At 35.4% G+C, this 18606-nt stretch overlaps 1 protein-coding gene across 1 annotated transcript in view; it reads left to right on the top strand.

The window, feature by feature from the left end:
- STXBP3 (syntaxin binding protein 3) overlaps positions 1 to 18606 on the top strand; it is a 64046-nt gene that overhangs the window by 25381 nt on the left and 20059 nt on the right. The window contains exons 7-13 of the mRNA XM_058716340.1: positions 1475 to 1629; positions 6170 to 6260; positions 9071 to 9195; positions 11721 to 11816; positions 11951 to 12008; positions 16713 to 16778; positions 17543 to 17623. Coding sequence (XP_058572323.1) covers positions 1475 to 1629; positions 6170 to 6260; positions 9071 to 9195; positions 11721 to 11816; positions 11951 to 12008; positions 16713 to 16778; positions 17543 to 17623 — 672 coding nt within the window. The remainder of the gene's footprint in view (positions 1 to 1474; positions 1630 to 6169; positions 6261 to 9070; positions 9196 to 11720; positions 11817 to 11950; positions 12009 to 16712; positions 16779 to 17542; positions 17624 to 18606) is intronic.

Here is an 18606-nt window from a genome sequence, read left to right as displayed (position 1 = left end):
GATAATATTATCTACTGTAGTGTAATAGTATACTAAGAGAAGTGCTTGTTGGCAGTTAATATAATAGCCAAGATTTTGAGCAACACAGACATAAGTGGATTAGCTATGGCTAAATCTGAATCCATGTGCAGCCTGCTGCTGTTGGTTATGTTCAGAGAAATGAATGTACAATGAAAGGAAACTTTTCATGAGCAGGTTTATTCATAATGCAATAGTTTAGCATGTAATGTTTATTACATACTTACTTTTACACTCAATACATCATCCTAGGCTAAGAGAGATTATCATCATTGTTTAAAAAAAATAAAAATTGGTTTAATGAAGAACTAACTCCCAACCCTAGTAAAAGAGCTTCTTCTTTTGTATTCATTTTTTAAAAGTTTATTTATTTAGAGAGAGAGACTGCGTGAGTATGAGTGGGGGTGGGGCAGAGAGAGAGGGAGAGAGAGAATCCCAAGTAGCCTCCACACCATCAGCACAGAGCTGATACCACTATCAGTGCGATTGTGACCTGAGCTGAAACCAAGAGGCGCTAAACCGACTGAGCCACCCAGGTGCCTCACTTTTGTACTCTTCAAATAACATGATAATAGTAAATTTCTAATGCAGTTCTTTTTTTAAATATTTATTTTTGAGTGAGAGAGAGCCACACATACACAAGCGGGGGAGGGGCAAAGAGAAGGGGAGAGAGACTCCCAAGCAGGCTCCATACCATCAGCACAGAGCCTGACACAGGGCTCGAACCCATGAATGGAGAGATCATGACCTGACCTGAGATCAAAAGTCAGTTGCTTAACTGACTGCGCCACCCAGGCGCCCTTCTAATCCAGTTCTTTGCACATAAGTAAATGTTTTTGTTAGTTGAAAAAATGTGTCTTTGAGGTTTCAGTGTGGTCTATGATTAGACCAATTACTATGTCTGGCACAATACTGTGTCTTTTTGGGAAACATATCTCTATTTTAAGGACATGAAGAATATAAACCAAAGAATTGAAGATACATATCAACTATGGAAAATTTCTAGGTTATTCTCTAACAGATTAAGATTTTTAATGTATGTCAAATATATAGACCAACTTTGGCTTTGTTGTATTTCTTTGTGTCAGGTATTAGATTTTTAGTTTAGTTTGACTACCTCAAATTCCTTCATCTGTTGCACAGGTAGTAAGAAACAAATAATACAGTATGAAACAAGAAATGAAGGAGAGAGGTAGACTAAGCAGGAAAGGAGAGTGGGAAAAGAAATAAAGGATGAAATCAAGATGACTGAGAGAAAATGAGATTTGATTAAGGTAAAGACACAGTGGTCTCAGGAAACAGCATGGTTAAGCAAGTAATTTTTTTAATGTCCCAAATAATAGCCACATTTTTCTGTGTGTGTGTGTGTGTGTGTGTGTGTGTGTGTGTGTGTGTTAAACCAAATCACCAATTGACACAGTATGACCTTATTTTTTTTTGGGGGGGCCTAACTTAGGTTTATACTCTTGATGTACCGGATGCATTCTATTACTGTTACAGTCCGGACCCTAGTAATGCAAATGGAAAAGATGCCGTTATGGAAGCAATGGCTGAGCAGATAGTTACAGTATGTGCTACCCTGGATGAAAACCCTGGAGTAAGATATAAAAGGTAGAACACTCAATACTGTCTGTATATGTTATGCTTTCTATTTGATCTCCAATATAGAGGTAAGTAATATCTCTGGGCTAAAGTGTATTGGTTTGCAAGGTTTACTTTGCAAACTCCATGTAAAATTATGCTGTTCAAATAGCAGATTTAAAGTTTAAGGTTGAAATTTCCAAGCAACTAATAGCCCCCTGTTACTAAATTTCGGAGCTTAAATTTGGTATAATTTGGAAGCACTTTTTAAAAAATGTTTATTTTGAGAGAGAGCATGTCAGTGGGGAGGAGGTAGAGAAAGAGGAGAGAGAGAGAATCCCAAGCAGGTTCCACACTGTCAGTGCAGAGCCCAATATGGGGTTCAAACTCATGAACCCTGAGATCATGACCTGAGCTGAGATCAAGAGTTGGACACTTAACCGACTGAGCCACCCAGGTGCCCCTCAAATAAATAAACACATTAATTAATTAATTAATTAATTAATTAATTAATTATTTTAAAAATTTACATCCAAATTAGTTAGCATATAGTGCAACAATGATTTCAGGAGTAGATTCCTCACTGCCCCTTACCCATTTAACCCATCCCTCTTCCCACAACCCCTCCAATAACCCTCTGTTTGTTCTCCATATTTATGAGTCTCTTCTGTTTTGTCCCCCTGCCTGTTTTTATATTATTTTTGTTTCCCTTCACTTACATTCATCTGTTTTGTCTCTTAAAGTCCTCATATGAATGAAGTCATATGATTTTTGTCTTTCTTTGACTAATTTCACTTAGCATAATACCCTCCAGTTCTATCCACATAGTTGCAAATGGCAAGGTTTCATTCTTTCTGATTGCTGAATAATACTCCATTGTATATATATATACCACATCTTCTTTATCCATTCATCCATCGATGGACATTTGTGCTCTTTCTGTATTTTGGCTATTGTTGATAGTGCTGCTATAAACATGGAGGTGCATGTGTCCCTTCGAAACAGCACACCTGTATTCCTTGGATAAATGCCTAGTAGTGCAATTGCTAGGTTGTAGGGCAGTTCCATTTTTAGTTTTTTGAGGAACCTCCATACTGTTTTCCAGAGTGGCTGCACCAGCTTGCATTCCCACCAACAATGCAAAAGAGATCCTCTTTCTCCACATCCTTGCCAACATCTATTGTTGCCTGAGTTGTTAATGTTAGCCATTCTGACAGATGTAAGGTGGTATCTCATTGTGTGTGTTTTTTTTTTAATTTTTAATGTTTATTTATTTTTGAGAGATAGAGATACAGAGTGTGAGCAGGGTAGGGGCAGAGAGAGAGAGACATACACAGAATCTGAAGCAGGCTCCAGGCTCTGAGCTGTCAGCACAGAGCCTGACATGGGGCTCGAACTCAGGAGCGGTGAGATCATGACCTGAGCTGAAGTCAGACACCCAACCGACTGAGCCACCCAGACGCCCCTCATTGTGGTTTTGATTTGTATTTCCCTGATGATGAGTGATGTTGAGCATTTTTTCATGTGTCGGTTGGACATCTGGATGTCTTCTTTGGAGAAGTGTCTATTCATGTCTTTTGCCCATTTCTTCACTGGATTATTTGTTTTTTGGGTGTTGAGTTTGATAAATTCTTTATAGATTTTGGATACTAACCCTTTATCTGATATGTCATTTGCAAATATCTTCTCCCATTCTGTCGGTTGCCTTTTAGTTTTGCTGATTGTTTCCTTTGCTGTGCAGAAGCTTTTTATTTTGATGAGGTCCCAGTAGTTCATTTTTGCTTTTGCTTCCCTTGCCTTTGGAGACGTGTTGAGTAAGAAGTTGCTGTGGCCAAGATCAAAGAGGTTTTTGCCTGCGTTCTCCTCCAGAATTTTGATGGCTTCCTGTCTTACATTTAGGTCTTTCATCCATTTTGAATTTATTTTTGTGTATGGTGTAAGAAAAGTAGTCCAGGTTCATTCTTCTGCGTGTCGCTGTCCAGTTTTCCCAGCACCACTTGCTGAAGAGAGTGTCTTTATTCCATTGGATATTCTTTCCTGCTTGGTCAAAGGTTAGGTGGCCATACGTTTGTGGGTACATTTCTGGGTTCTCTATTCTATTTCATTGATCTGAGTGTTATTTTTTAATGTTTATTTACTTTGAGAGAGAGCATGTGTGAATGAGCAGGGGAGGGGCAGAGAGAGAGGGAGAGAATTCCAAGCAGGCTCCCTGCTGTCAGAGCAGGGCTCAAACTCAAGAATAGCAAGATCATGACCTGCGCAGAAATCAAGAGTCAGATGTTCCACCCTGAGCCAGCCAGCTGCCCCCCAGTGGCCATTTTAAATAGATTTTCTGTTGTTTTTTTTAAAGAGCTAAAGTTTGACTTTAATACCGTGTACCTTTATTTATTTGCTTCTTTTTAAAAATAAGATGTACTGTGAGGCACCTGGGTGGCTCAGTCGTTAAGCATCTGACTTTGGCTCAGGTCATGATCTAACAGTTCACAGGTTTGAGCCCCACATCAGACTCTTATGCTGACAGCTCAGAGCCTGCAGCCTGGTTTGGATTCTGTGTTTCCCTATCACTCTCTACCCCTCTCCTGCTCGTGCTCTCTCTCAAAAAAAATTAACATTAAAAAATTTTTTTAAATAAATAATAAAAAAAATAAAAATTTACTGTAAAGTGCATAAATGATATATATATCGCTTGATAAATCATTCCAAAGTGAACATATCCCTCTAAACCTACCAAGGTCAAGAAATAGAACATAAACAGCATCTCAGAGGTTCTGCTCATGATCCTTCTTGATCACTACCCCCTTTTTTCTCCCCAAAGGTTACTACTATCCTGACTTTTAACATGTATTTTAGTTCTGCCTGGTGTTGAGCGTGGTAAAAATGGAATCATATGAAATTTTTGTTTCTGCCTTCTTTGTTCAACATTATGTTTTGAGAGTCATCCATATTGTTGTATGTAACCAGACAGCTTGGATTTTAATCTCTGCTAATTACTAGCTGTGTGACCCTTCTGCCCTCAGTTTCCTTATCTATGAAATGGGAATGATAGTACCCACCTTATTAAGTTGTTGTTAGAACTCTGTAAAGCATTCGGGATAGTACATGACACTAGTAAAATGGTAGTAGTAAATATACTATGGTATTACTAGTAAGTATTATCACTCATTTCTTTTTTAAAAGTTTCTTTAAACATTTGCATGTGTCATGTTGGCTGAGCTGTTTAATTTCAAATTCATATACTTTATATTTAAGTTACATTAAAATCCTACTTGTAGTTTCTCAAAGCATTCCTTTATGTCTTATGGACTGTTAAAGTGTAATTCTGACATAAAATTATTTCCTTTTGAAAATACTCTAAAGCTAAACATGTAATAAATTTTTCTTTATAGTTGCTATTTTATTTTTAAGGTATAAAACCTAAAGAGTCTTTCACTCTTGGAAGCCGTCACAATGAGATTTTTGAGATTGGTGTGCTAATTGAGGAGCCTTTCACAGAATTTTTCCCTGTAGATTCAGAAGTTATGCTAATGCCACTGGTCATGAAGTTGTAATTTAAACTATGATTTTATCATTTTAGAAGACTGATATACAAGACTTTATGCAAAAGATTATACTGGAAAGCTAATTAGGTGTTAGCACATTGGGATATCTCACACTGCTAGTAGGAAGGATAATTGGTCAACTCATTTGGAGAGTAATATGCTAGTATCTAGAAAAGTAAAAATGTTCTTCATGATTCAGCAATTATACTTTTAGATGTAGAAAAACATACATGGAGATATATTTACAAAGATATTTGTTTCACTTTTGTTCGAAATAGTATAAAATTGAGAATGATTTAAATGTCCATCTTTAAGGGGAGGCTGGGTGGGTATCTGACTTCAGTTTAGGTCATGATTTCACAGCCCATGAGTTTGAGCCCTGCGTCGAGCTCTGTGCTGACAGCTCAGAGCCTGGGCCCAGCTTCAGATTCTGTGTCTCCCTCTCTCTCTGCCCCTCCCCCCACTCATGCTCTGTCTCTGAAAAATGAATAAACCTTAAAAAAATTTTTTTTTTAAAGTCCATCTTTAAGGGGATGAATACATAGAATCCAATATAATTATATGATGGAAAATTGTGTAAAACTAAAGTGAGTAAATTTGGTATGTGTATATCAACATAGATATCAAACATATATAACATATACTATTAAACATATGTAAAATAGTAAATATATATAACAGCATTGACAGGAAGAATACACACCAAATTCATGACAGTGGTTGCTATTGGAAGTGGATGGAGGTAGAGGAGAAGATTAGGAGTTGGGAAGGAAATAAAGGGACCTGCAGTTTTATTTATAATATATTATTTTCTTTAAGAAAATTTGAAGCACATATGATAAGGTTTACATTTGTAAAATCCAGACAAATTGGTATATTATATTTGATGTATTATTTGAACTTTTCTGTGTTTATAAAGTCTTTTAAATTAATAAATTATTGCATGGTTTAATTTTAGAATTCAGCTTTATGCTAGTATAACACGTGTTTTGAAAGAAGGATAATTGTTTGAACATTTTTTCCACTTATAGTAAACCTCTAGATAATGCCAGTAAGCTTGCCCAGCTTGTTGAAAAAAAACTTGAAAACTACTACAAGATTGATGAAAAGAGCCTAATAAAGGTAATGTGTAAAAGGCAAATAGTGATTATGAACAAAGTCTGTCTTATTTCTTCATAAACCAAAAAAATTATTGTTCATTTCCAGTGTTGATTTGGGAATCATTGATATAGATCCCCAGTATTGATTTAAGAATAATTAATATAGATGGTAGAGGGAACCTTAATAATGTTGTGGTTTAGTGGGGAAGATAAGAGTTTTGAAGTAAGGACTGTGTCCAACTCCTGGTTCTGCCATTTTTAATTCATAGATATGTTAGTTTGGACAAATAATGTACCTTCTCTGTGCTTAAGTTTTTTAAACTGTAAAATGGGGATAATAAGGATACCTATTTTATAAAGTAGAGGGTTAAATGAGTTATTACTTTTAAAGTTCTTACAATGATGCTTGCTGAGTAAACATTTAATAGTTATTCTTATCTTACTGCTAGTTCTGTGACTTTATACAAATTATTTACTCTGAGTTGTATTTTCATCTATAAAATGGATGCGATAAACATATAGCTTGCTTGGTTGGCATGAAGATAGGTGAATTAACATGTTCAGCACGTATAGGAGTTTAATAAATGGCAGCTGTTATTATCTTATGAAGACATATAAAGTAATCAGAGACTGAGGTTGAGTCCTGGAGAATAGCAGCATTTAGGCTTGCATTGGAAAATGAAGAGTCTGAGGAAACTGAAGGAGGTGGGGCCAGGGGGCTCGGAAGCCATATTAAATGAGCAGAAGAAACTTGACAGTTTAGAAGAGGAGATGGGCAAGGGAAACCACTGATACAATGTTCTTTAATAAGTGAAATGAAAAAAATAATACATAGAATGTAGTGGGAACGTAGGCAGTGGATTAATCTTCTAACTGGAGTCTTGGAAGGCATCCCAGAGGAGGCTCTTGAACTTAAAGAATGAGTACAACATGATGGAAGAAGGGGTTTGTTGCTTGGATAACAGGATTCTTTGGCAGAGGCATAGTGAAACAGGGAAATTCACAAATACCTGCACTGGATTAGGAGGGTATAAGCTTAGACATAATGTTAGTTTACAACTTTTAAGAGTTGCTAGAGGTCTGGTGAAAGCTGTTCTGGTGTAGTGATGAAGACAGTGGCTCAGTGTGTAGCATAGTAATAGTCAATGTATGTTGAATGCAGGAAGAGATACATGATGGGTATGTTAGTAAATATCCTTTTGTCCTTTATGATTTCAATGAAAAAAAACCAAAAAACGGCAAGATCCACACAAAAAAACAAACTTGTACTTTCCATTTTTCTGCCTGGGAAATTATACATCCTTCAAATGCTTGGTATTTTTCCTTCATTTGAGAGCATGATGAAGTGTCACATTCTTTTTGAAGCATTTCGTGACTCTTCAGGTCAAATGATACTTCCTCCCACGTATTGTCATAACCCCAAGCCCTGATATAACACTTACATTGCACCATCTTTTTCATATTTGTATTTTTGAGGACCTATAACTTAAATGTATTGAAGGCTTACCAAATCCTAGGCACTAAGTGTTTTATGGTGTTATTACATTAAATCTTTTTTCTTTTTTTTAAGTTTATTTTCAAGAGAGAGAGAGAGAGAGAGAGAGGCAGGCAGGGCGGGGGGGGGGGGGGGAGGGGGAAGGGGAGGGACAGAGGATCCAAAGTGGGCTCTGTGCTGATAGCAGAGAGCCTGATGCGGAACTCAAATGCACGACCCGTGAGATCATGACCTGAGCCCAAGTCAGACCCTTAACCAACTGAGCCACCCAGGTGCCCCTACATTAAGTCTTTACAATAATCTTATACAGCAGAGGTTCTGGTTATATTTTGTTTTACAAATGAGAATACTGAGATATTTAAGTTAAGCAATTTGTCCAAAGTCATTTAGCAAGAAAGTGGTCAAGACTGGGCTGATACCTGCATCTATGTGATTCCAGAGCCTGTATTCTTAACCACTGTATCATACTGTCTCAAGGTTTAAATGAGTAAATGTTAAATAAAACAATTTTTAAAGGTCTTTCTCATGTAATTTACTTATATCTGATATATGTAAATAAATAGGAAATATCTATCTAATGAGTTGTAGTTATTTCTGACTGCTTTAAATAATAATCCAAATAATTTATTATTTTCTAAAATAGAGCATATGAAAGATACTAGTATTAACAATACTTTTCCTAGCACTGTTATTCACTGTTTAATAATTACTGCTGTTTGTGAATTAATGATAACAAGGCTTTCATTTTGATTTTCCATCTTAGCTGGTATCAGTATAATCCTTTTAAATAGCATAATGGTTAAGAGCATAGGCATGGAATGAAACTGACATGGGTTTGAATCTCCATTCTGCTACTTACTAGCCATGTCATTTAGTCAGGTTGCTGACTTTTAAGCTCTAATGCCTTCGTCATATGGAGATATAATACCTGCCTCATAGGGTTGCTATAAGAATTGAGTAATATATATTTTTTTGCTTAGCACATGTGTAATACAAAGAGCCTAAGTAGTGACTGCTGTTCATAATTTATGTCAGTTTTAATGTTTATGGAACTAAATTCCTAAGAAAATGGGTTTAGTGCAAGGCAGATGTTGCTTTTTTAAAACAAATTGTCACAATATTGTAATATCAAGTTTGGCTCCTTAATTATAAGTTTTCAGTTTTGTAGTCTTGGTTTTTCCCCTATTGTGCCACTCCAATTTTTCTGTTTTAATAGAACTTCACATTCTTAAGAATGAGACAGAAGTTAGGAAAAGTCTGCTTTTGTTTTCTGAGATATTAACAAGGTGTTCACGCAAATTGAAGTTTCTGAAGATAATTTTATCTTGTTATTCCAGGGTAAAACTCATTCCCAGCTCATAATAATTGATCGTGGCTTTGATCCTGTGTCCACTGTCCTGCATGAACTGACCTTTCAGGCAATGGCATATGATCTACTGCCAATTGAGAATGATACATACAAGCAAGTATATTTTGAAGGGCATATAAAGGGCATATACAAAGAGCATATAGGATATGAGCATTTAATGATTTGTGTAGGCACCAGAAATCTAATGCCCCTGTAACTTTGTTATTCAGAAACTTTATTATTCTCTTACCCCTATAATCATAGTGTATTAAAAAATACCTTGACCTTGTAAGTTAATGGGTAATTTGACTGCTTTGAAGCTTCTTTGATGTAGTTGCTTCCTTAACTATGTCTACAACAAAGCTACATTTAAACCAGTGGAATTTGGGCTTCTTGCTTATGTTAAGAGTAAATACCTGGCCCACTATTATATTTATTGAAGTGGAAACCATATTCAAACTTATTAGGCTGTAATTATTCTGAATCACCCACCCAAAGGTATCTGTGTGTATGTCTTGTCAATGTAATATCTTTAAGAAGATTAGAATACTGGAAAACTGAATAGGATAGCTATTGAGAATAGATATAGTCTTAACTAATTTAGTACCTATTGACTTAACTCTGATATAAGCATATTTACTTTAAAAATGAGGCCAAATAGCTAAATGAAAAGTGAAATAATTTTTCTATTAGGGAACCATTTTACTGTATTTTTGTGAGTCATTGTAAGTATATATATATATATATATATATATATATATATATATACACACAGGCATATGTATATTCCATGTTATTTGATATCATATTGGCGTTTTTCAGCTAAGATTTACTGCTTGAGCATAGTAGTAAAAATGAAAATTAGTTTTCTGAAATTTTGTGTAAATTACTTCAGTAATTTTAATAAATTAAAAAGATCTTTTTTCTGTTGTATATATTTATGTATTTTCTATTGTATGCTTATTTGCATTCTGGTCAAATCCTGGCTTCTGAATTTCCTTCCTGTAATTTATATTACATCTGGTGACCTAGAGAAATCAATATAGCTTATTTTTCTAACATAAAAGTAGTTTCAAACAGTTTATTGAGAATTTTCAGGAGAGAATAATACTGTTTACCTCTGTTGTCCTTTAGGTCTGTAAGCCTGCACTGCTCCAGAAATTAGAAAGGAATGAAACTAATAGACACTGAAGGACTTGGCTCCAGACATTTCAGGCAGTTCTAACCTAGTATTTAAAATATTTATCCCCTTTAAATTTGCTGGCAAGGAAAGAAAGTTTTAATTTTTTTAAGAGTAAGGGAGAGACCTATTAAACAAACAAATAAACAAACAAACAAAACAAAAACACCGGCAATACTCCCTTTTATGAATCAAAAAAGTCCAGGGATAAAATGAGATGAAAGTTTGAACTCCCTATGGTTTGTGCTCCATTACAATTGTTAATGGAGACAGTACAAAGCAGGAAATTCAAAGTATCCATACTCTGTTTTTTATATTAGTAATTTCTTTAAATGTACTTTTAAAATGGGGTTGTCATCATCTTTTAGTATTGTCAGGCTTGCTGTCTTAATCTTTGTTTATAAATCAAAGGTTAAAAGAATTATGTAAGTACAAAGTTACATTTTAAATGGCAGATAGGCTGCTGTGTCCTTAATGTATCTTCTGATTAAGCTCTCATTCTACCTTTGGGTATTTGCAATTAAGACTGCATAGGTAAATGGTTTTATACGTGGGGCCTGTAATTTTTGGAGCTATGGAAGTGGGATTATATTCATATAGTAGAAATCTATATTTATTATCTTCAGTTTAGAGCTGGGAAAGTTCAAAGCTGTACTTCCTAATCTTGGCTCAGGAAATTGACAGTTCCAAGGATGATTGAATCTCCTTAGCACTATAGATGGAAGGAGGCTATCTGCATTAAAAAAGAAGGGAGATGTTACATTTGGGGAGGCAGTCAAAAAGCCCATTTTGAGTAGTTTCATGAGCCTCTTGAATTTCTACTCACCTCGGTAGGACTTATTAAGGCAATCAGAATTTTTTATGACTGCCTTAGTTTTTCTCTCATATCCTTTCTCATTCTTCATTGGAGATGTGGTTATAGGATTAGGGAAGAATGTAGAAACAGATGACACGTGTTTATGATTTTATATACTTGGATACATGTTTGTGAAAATGTGAACTCTGAAACACCTTCAGTATTTAATAGGCTACATTAGGGGTGACATTTAATAGGTGTTTAATAGTTGTGCTGATGGTTATTAGCACATCAAAATAGTATTTTAAGCAATTAGAACACATTGTTAATATAAATTCAGTCTTGTTCTTAGAGTTGATTGTAGAATGTTTAATATTTCATAAAGTACCATTTTGCTGAGCTAAAACTCTTTAATGTAGCTGAATCTAACATTTGAAAGCAAAAATGTCTTGGTAGACATACAACTTTGATTTTGAATGTAAGGATACCAATATGCCTTACTTTTGAGTAGATATTCATTATCCTCCTAAAATTAATGGATTGAATATATATATGTATTGTTCAGTTTCTTGACCTATGTCTTAAAATTATTGTTTGTAAAGATGTTTCTTCCACTTTAGGTGGGAGATAATCCAAAAGTTTTAGATTTCTGTCTGCTTGTAGATACAAAACAGATGGGAAAGAAAAGGAGGCCGTCCTTGAAGAAGATGATGACCTCTGGGTTAGAATTCGACATCGGCATATTGCAGTTGTATTAGAGTATGTGAACCCATTTTAATTCTTATTCCATATTTTTTAGGCACTAAGTACCTGAAAGTACATTTTGTAATCTTAATGTATTTCTGTAAAGAGTTAGACCTTAGAAATCTAAATAATTTTCTCAAATTTGACAGGGAAATTCCCAAACTAATGAAGGAAATTTCATCAACAAAGAAAGCAACAGAAGGAAAGGTAAGAATTTTATTTAACATTCAAACTAATGATGGTGGATTTTAAAGTGTGTTTAAAATGTGTATTTTAACTATTTAATTTTCCACTTTGGGAAATTTCTAACACACACTAAAGTAGAAGAAATGAACTCCCATGTACCCATTACCTAGTTTCAACAGTTGGCAACATTTCGTCTGTCTTGTTTCATTTGAGTTTATTTTTAAAAGGCCATTTGGGGCGCCTGGGTGGCTCAGTTGAGTGTTCAACTTCAGCTCATGTCATGATCTCCTGGTTTGTGGGTTCAAGCCCCTCATCGGGCTCTGTGCTGAATAGCTCAGAGCCTGGAGCCTGCTTCGGATTCTGTTTCTCCCTCTCTCTCTGCCCCTCCTGTGCTCACACACACACACACACACACACACACTCTCTCTCTCTCTCTCTCTCCCTCTCTCTCTGTCTGTCTCAAAAATAAATAAAAAATATTTAAAAAAATTAAAAAGCCATTTAGTCAATTTCATAAATGCATTCTTGTTGGATTTTTTAATAATGAGGTGTGATTTACCGAAGTGCACAAATCTTAAGTGTATACTGAGTAACCTTTTACATATATATGTATATGTATACACACACACACACACACACACACACACACACACACACACACACACACACACATATATATAGAACCACCACCTAAATCAAAATAGAGAACATTTCCATCATTCCAAAAGAGTACACAATAATATCATCTGTGAATAAAGAAAATTTAGCCTGACCCTTTTCAATTTTATACATTTAAAATAGTTTTTTTAAGTTTGTTTATTTGTTTTGAGAGAGAGAGTGCACGTACACGCCCAAGTGGGGAAGGGTCAAGGAGAGAGAGAATCCTAACCAGGCTCCCTACTGTCAGCACAGAGCCTGATGCAGGGCTCAAATCCACAAAACCGTGAGATCATGACCTGAGCCAAAACCAAGAGCCAGACATTTAACCAGCTGAGCCATCCAGGTACCCCAACAATTTTGTCTTTAATTGAAATGTTTAGTCCATAAATATTTCATATAATTATTGATATAGTTGAGTTTATGTCTACCATCTTGTTTCTATTTGTTTTGTCCTTTTGTCTTTTTCTTTTCTGTCACCTTTATGTATTGTATTTTTTTTAATGATTCCATTTTATCTCCAATATAAATTTGTTTTATCTTTTAGTATCCTTTTTATAGTCATTATGCTAGGTATTACTAAATGTATTATCACAGTCTACCTTAAAGTATACTTTTGCCATGTCCTGAAGAATTCAAGAGCCTTGTAAAAGTTTAACTACATTTTCCTCCTTCCTCTTTTGTGCCATTGTCGTCGTGTATTTTACTTTAACATGTGTTTATAAACTGAAGTTGTTATTATTTAAATTCTCAATAGACTTTTATATTGCCCTCATATTTATGAGATGTATTGTTACTTATTCCTTATAACTTCAGTTTTTCCAAGGGCCAGATGAATTCTCTCAATTTTTGTTTTATCTGAGGTTATCTTTGTTTTGTAAGCTTTTCAGCTACACTTTTGCTGCATTTAAAATGAAAGGTTAGCAGTTTTCCTTTCAGCAATGTGAAGATTGTAAAACATCACCTTCTGGCTACCATATTTTATATTAAAGAAAGCAGCTGTCATGTTATCTTCCTGAAGATAAAGTGGCTTTTTAAATTTTTTTTTTTTTCAACGTTTTTTATTTATTTTTGGGACAGAGAGAGACAGAGCATGAACGGGGGAGGGGCAGAGAGAGAGGGAGACACAGAATCGGAAACAGGCTCCAGGCTCCGAGCCATCAGCCCAGAGCCTGACGCGGGGCTCGAACTCACGGACCGCGAGATCGTGACCTGGCTGAAGTCGGACGCTTAACCGACTGCGCCACCCAGGCGCCCCATAAAGTGGCTTTTTAAAGATTTTCCCTTTATCTTTGATTTTTAACAATTTGGCCATCATATTTCTTACTATAATGTGTATAATGTATATAATATATATATATAAAATATGTATCTTCCTTGGGTTTGTTGGGCTTCTTAAATCGCTGATTAATAACTTTCATCATATTTGTAAAAATTCTTGGTCATTATTTCCTCATGTTTGTCCTAATCTTTCTCCTTTCCTTCTAGGACTCCATTCACTTGTGTTTTAGAGATTTTTTTTTTTTTTTTTTTTTTTTTTTTTTTTACCATATTCCACATCTTTTACATTCTGTTCTTTCCCCCCCCATATTTCCCTCTCTACTTTAAATTGAATATTTTCTGTTAACCTTTGAGTCTCCTATTTCTGTCTCTTTTGTGTCCAGTATACTGTTAAACCCATTCTATTATTTTTAAGTTGATTTGTAAAGTTTTCTCTCTATAGTATAAAATTCTATTCGTTTTGACAAATTCATACGATCATATAACTACAGTCAAGTTATAGAATAGTTCCACCACCTCCCCCAAATTCCCTTGTGCCTCTTTGTAGACAACCTCTGTATACAACTCTGATCTCCTGGCAACCACTAATCTGTTTTCTGTCTCTGTAGATTTGCCTTTTCTAGAATGTCATCTAAATGGAATAATACAGTATGACTTTTCTCATTTACGATAATGCACTTGACATTCATGTTGGCTGTAACAGTGGTTTTACCCTTTAATGCTTAGAAGTACTCCACTGTGTTTATCTATTCCCATCTTGCTGAACATTGAAATTTTTTTCAAGTTGTTGGCAATTATGAATAAAGCCACTATAAAACATTCAGGTTTTGTGTAAAAAGATGTTTTCATTCTCTTGGATAGACCATTAAGGGTGAGATCGCTGGGCCATACAGTAAATATATGTTTAACTTCATAAGAAAATTCCAAAATACTGTGGCTGTACTATTTTATAGTCCCTCCAGCATTGTAAAGGAATCACTATGTTTTTGATTTCTAATATTGCATTTAGTTCCAAGACATCCATTGAATTTTTAAAAAAATTCTAATTTTTTATTGAAGTACTGTATCTTTTTATCCATTTAGTCCATCTTTTCCTCTGTTTTCTTTAACATAAATATGCTATTTTTGAATTCCTTGTCTGCTAACTCCAACATCTGGATTGTCCTGGGTCTACCTTTTTTTTTTTTTTTAATACCAGTATAGTTAACGTACAGTGTTATATTAGTTTCAGGTATACAATATAGTGATTCAGCAATTCCATATATGATTCAGTGTTCATCATGATAAGTGTACTCTTAATCCCCTTCACCTGTTTCACCCATGCCTCCACCCATGTTCTCTCTGGTAACCATCAGTTTGTTCTCTGCAGTTAAGAGTCTGGTTTTTTTGGTTTGTCTCTTCTTTTCTTTGTTCTTTTGTTTTGTTTTTTAGATTCCACATGAGTGAAATCATATGATACTTGTCTTCCTCTGACTTATTTCACTAGCATTATACCCTCTAGATCCATCCATGTTGTTGCAAACGGCAAGATGTCATTCTTTGTTTACATCTGGTAGTATCCCATTGTGTATATATACCGCATCTTCTTTGTCCTGAGTCTACTTTTACTATTTTATCACTTCAATATTGATCACTTTTTTTGTCTTATATGTCCAGTAATATTTTCGTGTATGTTAGACATCACAGATTACATTGCAGAAGCTCTAGATGATGTTCTCCCTGCAAAGAGTATTGAATTCTGTTCTGGCAGGGATTTAATTTGCTGATGAATAATCTTAATTTTGTTGCCACTTCATGTCAGGCACTGTTATGGTTAGCATATTTCCTTTAGTTCAGAGACATAGTCCTAGACTAGAACTTAATCTCTGGAGATATTCCCTTAACACTGTCTTCTTCGGATCAGAGAATGCCAGTATTTTCTTAGCACTAAGACCCCTCTGAAATCTCTGTTCAGCATTTAGGCACCCAGCCGTTGTTCTCTGGTAGGCCTTTTTTTTTTTTTTTTTTTTTTTGAAGTTTTTTTTTCACGTTTTATTTATTTTTGAAAGACAGAGACAGAGCGCAAGCAGCGGAGGGGCAGAGAGAGGGGGAGACACAGAATCTGAAGCAGGCTCCAGGCTCTGAGCTGTCAGCACAGAGTCTCACGTGGGGCTCAAACCCACGAACCGTGAGATCATGACCTGAGCCAAAGTCGGATGCTTTTAGCCAACTGAGCCACCCAGGTGCCCCTCTGTGTTAGACCTTTAAAAGTTTTGCCCTTTACATGTGCAGGTTGGTGTTTGGCCAGGGATCCAAAGACAACCCTTCTTTGAGTTATATCTTTGAGTTATGTTGTGACTGCCTCTTTCCTAGCACCCTGCCCCCAAAACCCTGTCTCACCAGCCCCAAACTCTGACCTCTTTTTCCTCTGCCTGGAGAGACTAGTGCTTTTTAGTTGAATTCTATTTCCTTTCACCATGTTTTCTAAAGTGCTCAAGGGAAAAGCTAGGGTAAGTGCAGGGATCGCCTTCAGTGCTTTCTTCTGCTTACGTATCTTAGCCGTGAGCAGTTTTTCTTAGCCATTGCCTGAGAGTTGTCTTATTTACTTTGTCCAATTCTATTTTTGTTTATGGAGGTAGAATAATTTTGAAATTAGCTACTTTATTGTGACTGAAACTGGAAGCCTCTTGAATTTTTTTAATTTGCCAAATACTTAGAAAATTAACAATAAAACTACAAGATTTAAAAATTTTTATATAAAATACCAGAATTATAAGTTTGCTTTAAAAATGTTTGATTTTTTTCTAGACATCACTTAGTGCTCTTGCGCAACTGATGAAAAAGATGCCCCATTTCCGTAAACAGATTACTAAGGTAAGCAGTATTGTATATGAGATACTTTATCATTTTTAGTTTATTAATCGTCCAGTTCTATAGTCAGGTTTAGTAGTGGGTGTCATGGGATAGTTGGTGTTAGTTAACCTCTAAAATTTTAGTCTAGGTCTGGGAAATTTTCCAAATACTTAAGCTTCTCAGTAGTATTCTCTGTATATAATGTAGATTCATCCAAATCCAGCTTAAACTTTTTATACCTTTGTCTTGAACAGCCAGACAGAGAATTTTGTATTTATCAACTTAATAAGAAAATTTAATATTGGATTGACCATTGGTTGTTACTCTACTTGGTTCCTTAATAGTTATGTGTTAGTAGTTAAGAGCAGTTAAGCCACGTAGGTAGGTAAACTTTTGTTGGTGGTGGTGGTGGTGTATCATTCTTTCTTATGAGTCATTATCAGAATAATTTTAACTCATTTTTTATCATATGGCACCCTAATCAAGAACCAATAATATAAATTCAAACTTTAAGGACTTAGCTGATTTTCTTTCTCTGCTTCTTTTTCATTACTCTTAAACCCAACACATACTCAACCCTTCTGTTTTTTGCTGTCTGTTGATTGTCTCCTGTGGACCATGTTAATTGTCACTTTTTTCTTTTTCTTGAGCTATTTTCCTTGCTTTACACGGTACCTACTTTCTGCCTAAGCCCATAATTTCCTTCAGGCCCATCTTACAAGTTTAGTATTATCAGTTGCTTAAAAAGAAATTAAAATGATTTAAATGATTGATTTGTTTTTCAGCAAGTTGTCCATCTTAACTTAGCAGAAGATTGCATGAATAAATTCAAGCCTAATATAGAAAAGCTCTGCAAAAGTGAACAGGTATGTGCAGAGTGAGAAATACGTATGTCCTAATACATTTCCGGAATGAACTTTGTAAGGTGTGCTAAACCACAAAATCTCTCTTAGAAGGGGACTCAACTAGGCAGTATTTAAATACATCACTATTCACCAACATTATCATGTAGCTATAAGTATCATAGTAAGCAGTTCCTCCTAATCTGTGATTATGCGTTTTTGGTTAAATGGAATAATTTAAGTATTTAGAACATTGTTTCAGAGTAGCACTGTTGGCAGGCCTTTCTCAGTAGGTACAACATTTAATGCAGCATCCTGCAGAGTACTGCATTGGCACATTTAACTTGTTTTAGAGGCCCCTCTTTAACGCCAAACTATTTAGTGTAAAGAGAAATAGAATGCAAGCCATATGTGATTTTAATTTTTTTAATGTTTATTAAAAAACATTAAAAGAGAGAGAGAGGCAGTGAGACAGGGAGAGAGGGAATCCCAAGCAGACTCTGCATCATCAGCACAGTGCCTGATGTAGGGCTCAAACCCACAAACCGTGAGATCATGACCTGAGCCAAAACCAAGAGTCAGATGCTTAACCAACTGAGCCATCCAGATACCCCATGTAATTTTAAATAGTATAGTACAGTTGACTCTTGAACAAGGATCAGGGGTGCTGACTGCCCACACAGTAAAAAATCCATGTATAATTTTTGATTCCCCCAAAACTTAACTACTAATAACATCTGTTGGCCAGAAGCCTTACTGATAACATAAGCAGTTGATTAATACATATTTTGTATGTTATACATATTATATACTGTATTCTTATGATATTGTAAGCTAGAGAAAATGAAATGTTTCTAAGAAAATCATAAAAGAAAATACATTTAAAGTACTGTGCTGGGGTGCTTGGGTGGCTCAGTTGAGTGTCCAACTCTTGATTTCGGCTCAGGTTGTGGTCTCTCTACCCCTCCCCCACTCATGTGCCTGCACATTCACACATACATTCTCCC

Source organism: Neofelis nebulosa, chromosome 2, assembly GCF_028018385.1.
Source record: "Neofelis nebulosa isolate mNeoNeb1 chromosome 2, mNeoNeb1.pri, whole genome shotgun sequence".
Lineage (NCBI taxonomy): Eukaryota > Metazoa > Chordata > Mammalia > Carnivora > Felidae > Neofelis > Neofelis nebulosa.
Note: the sequence above shows the minus strand (reverse complement) of the source record. Positions and strands in the feature narration are given on the sequence as shown.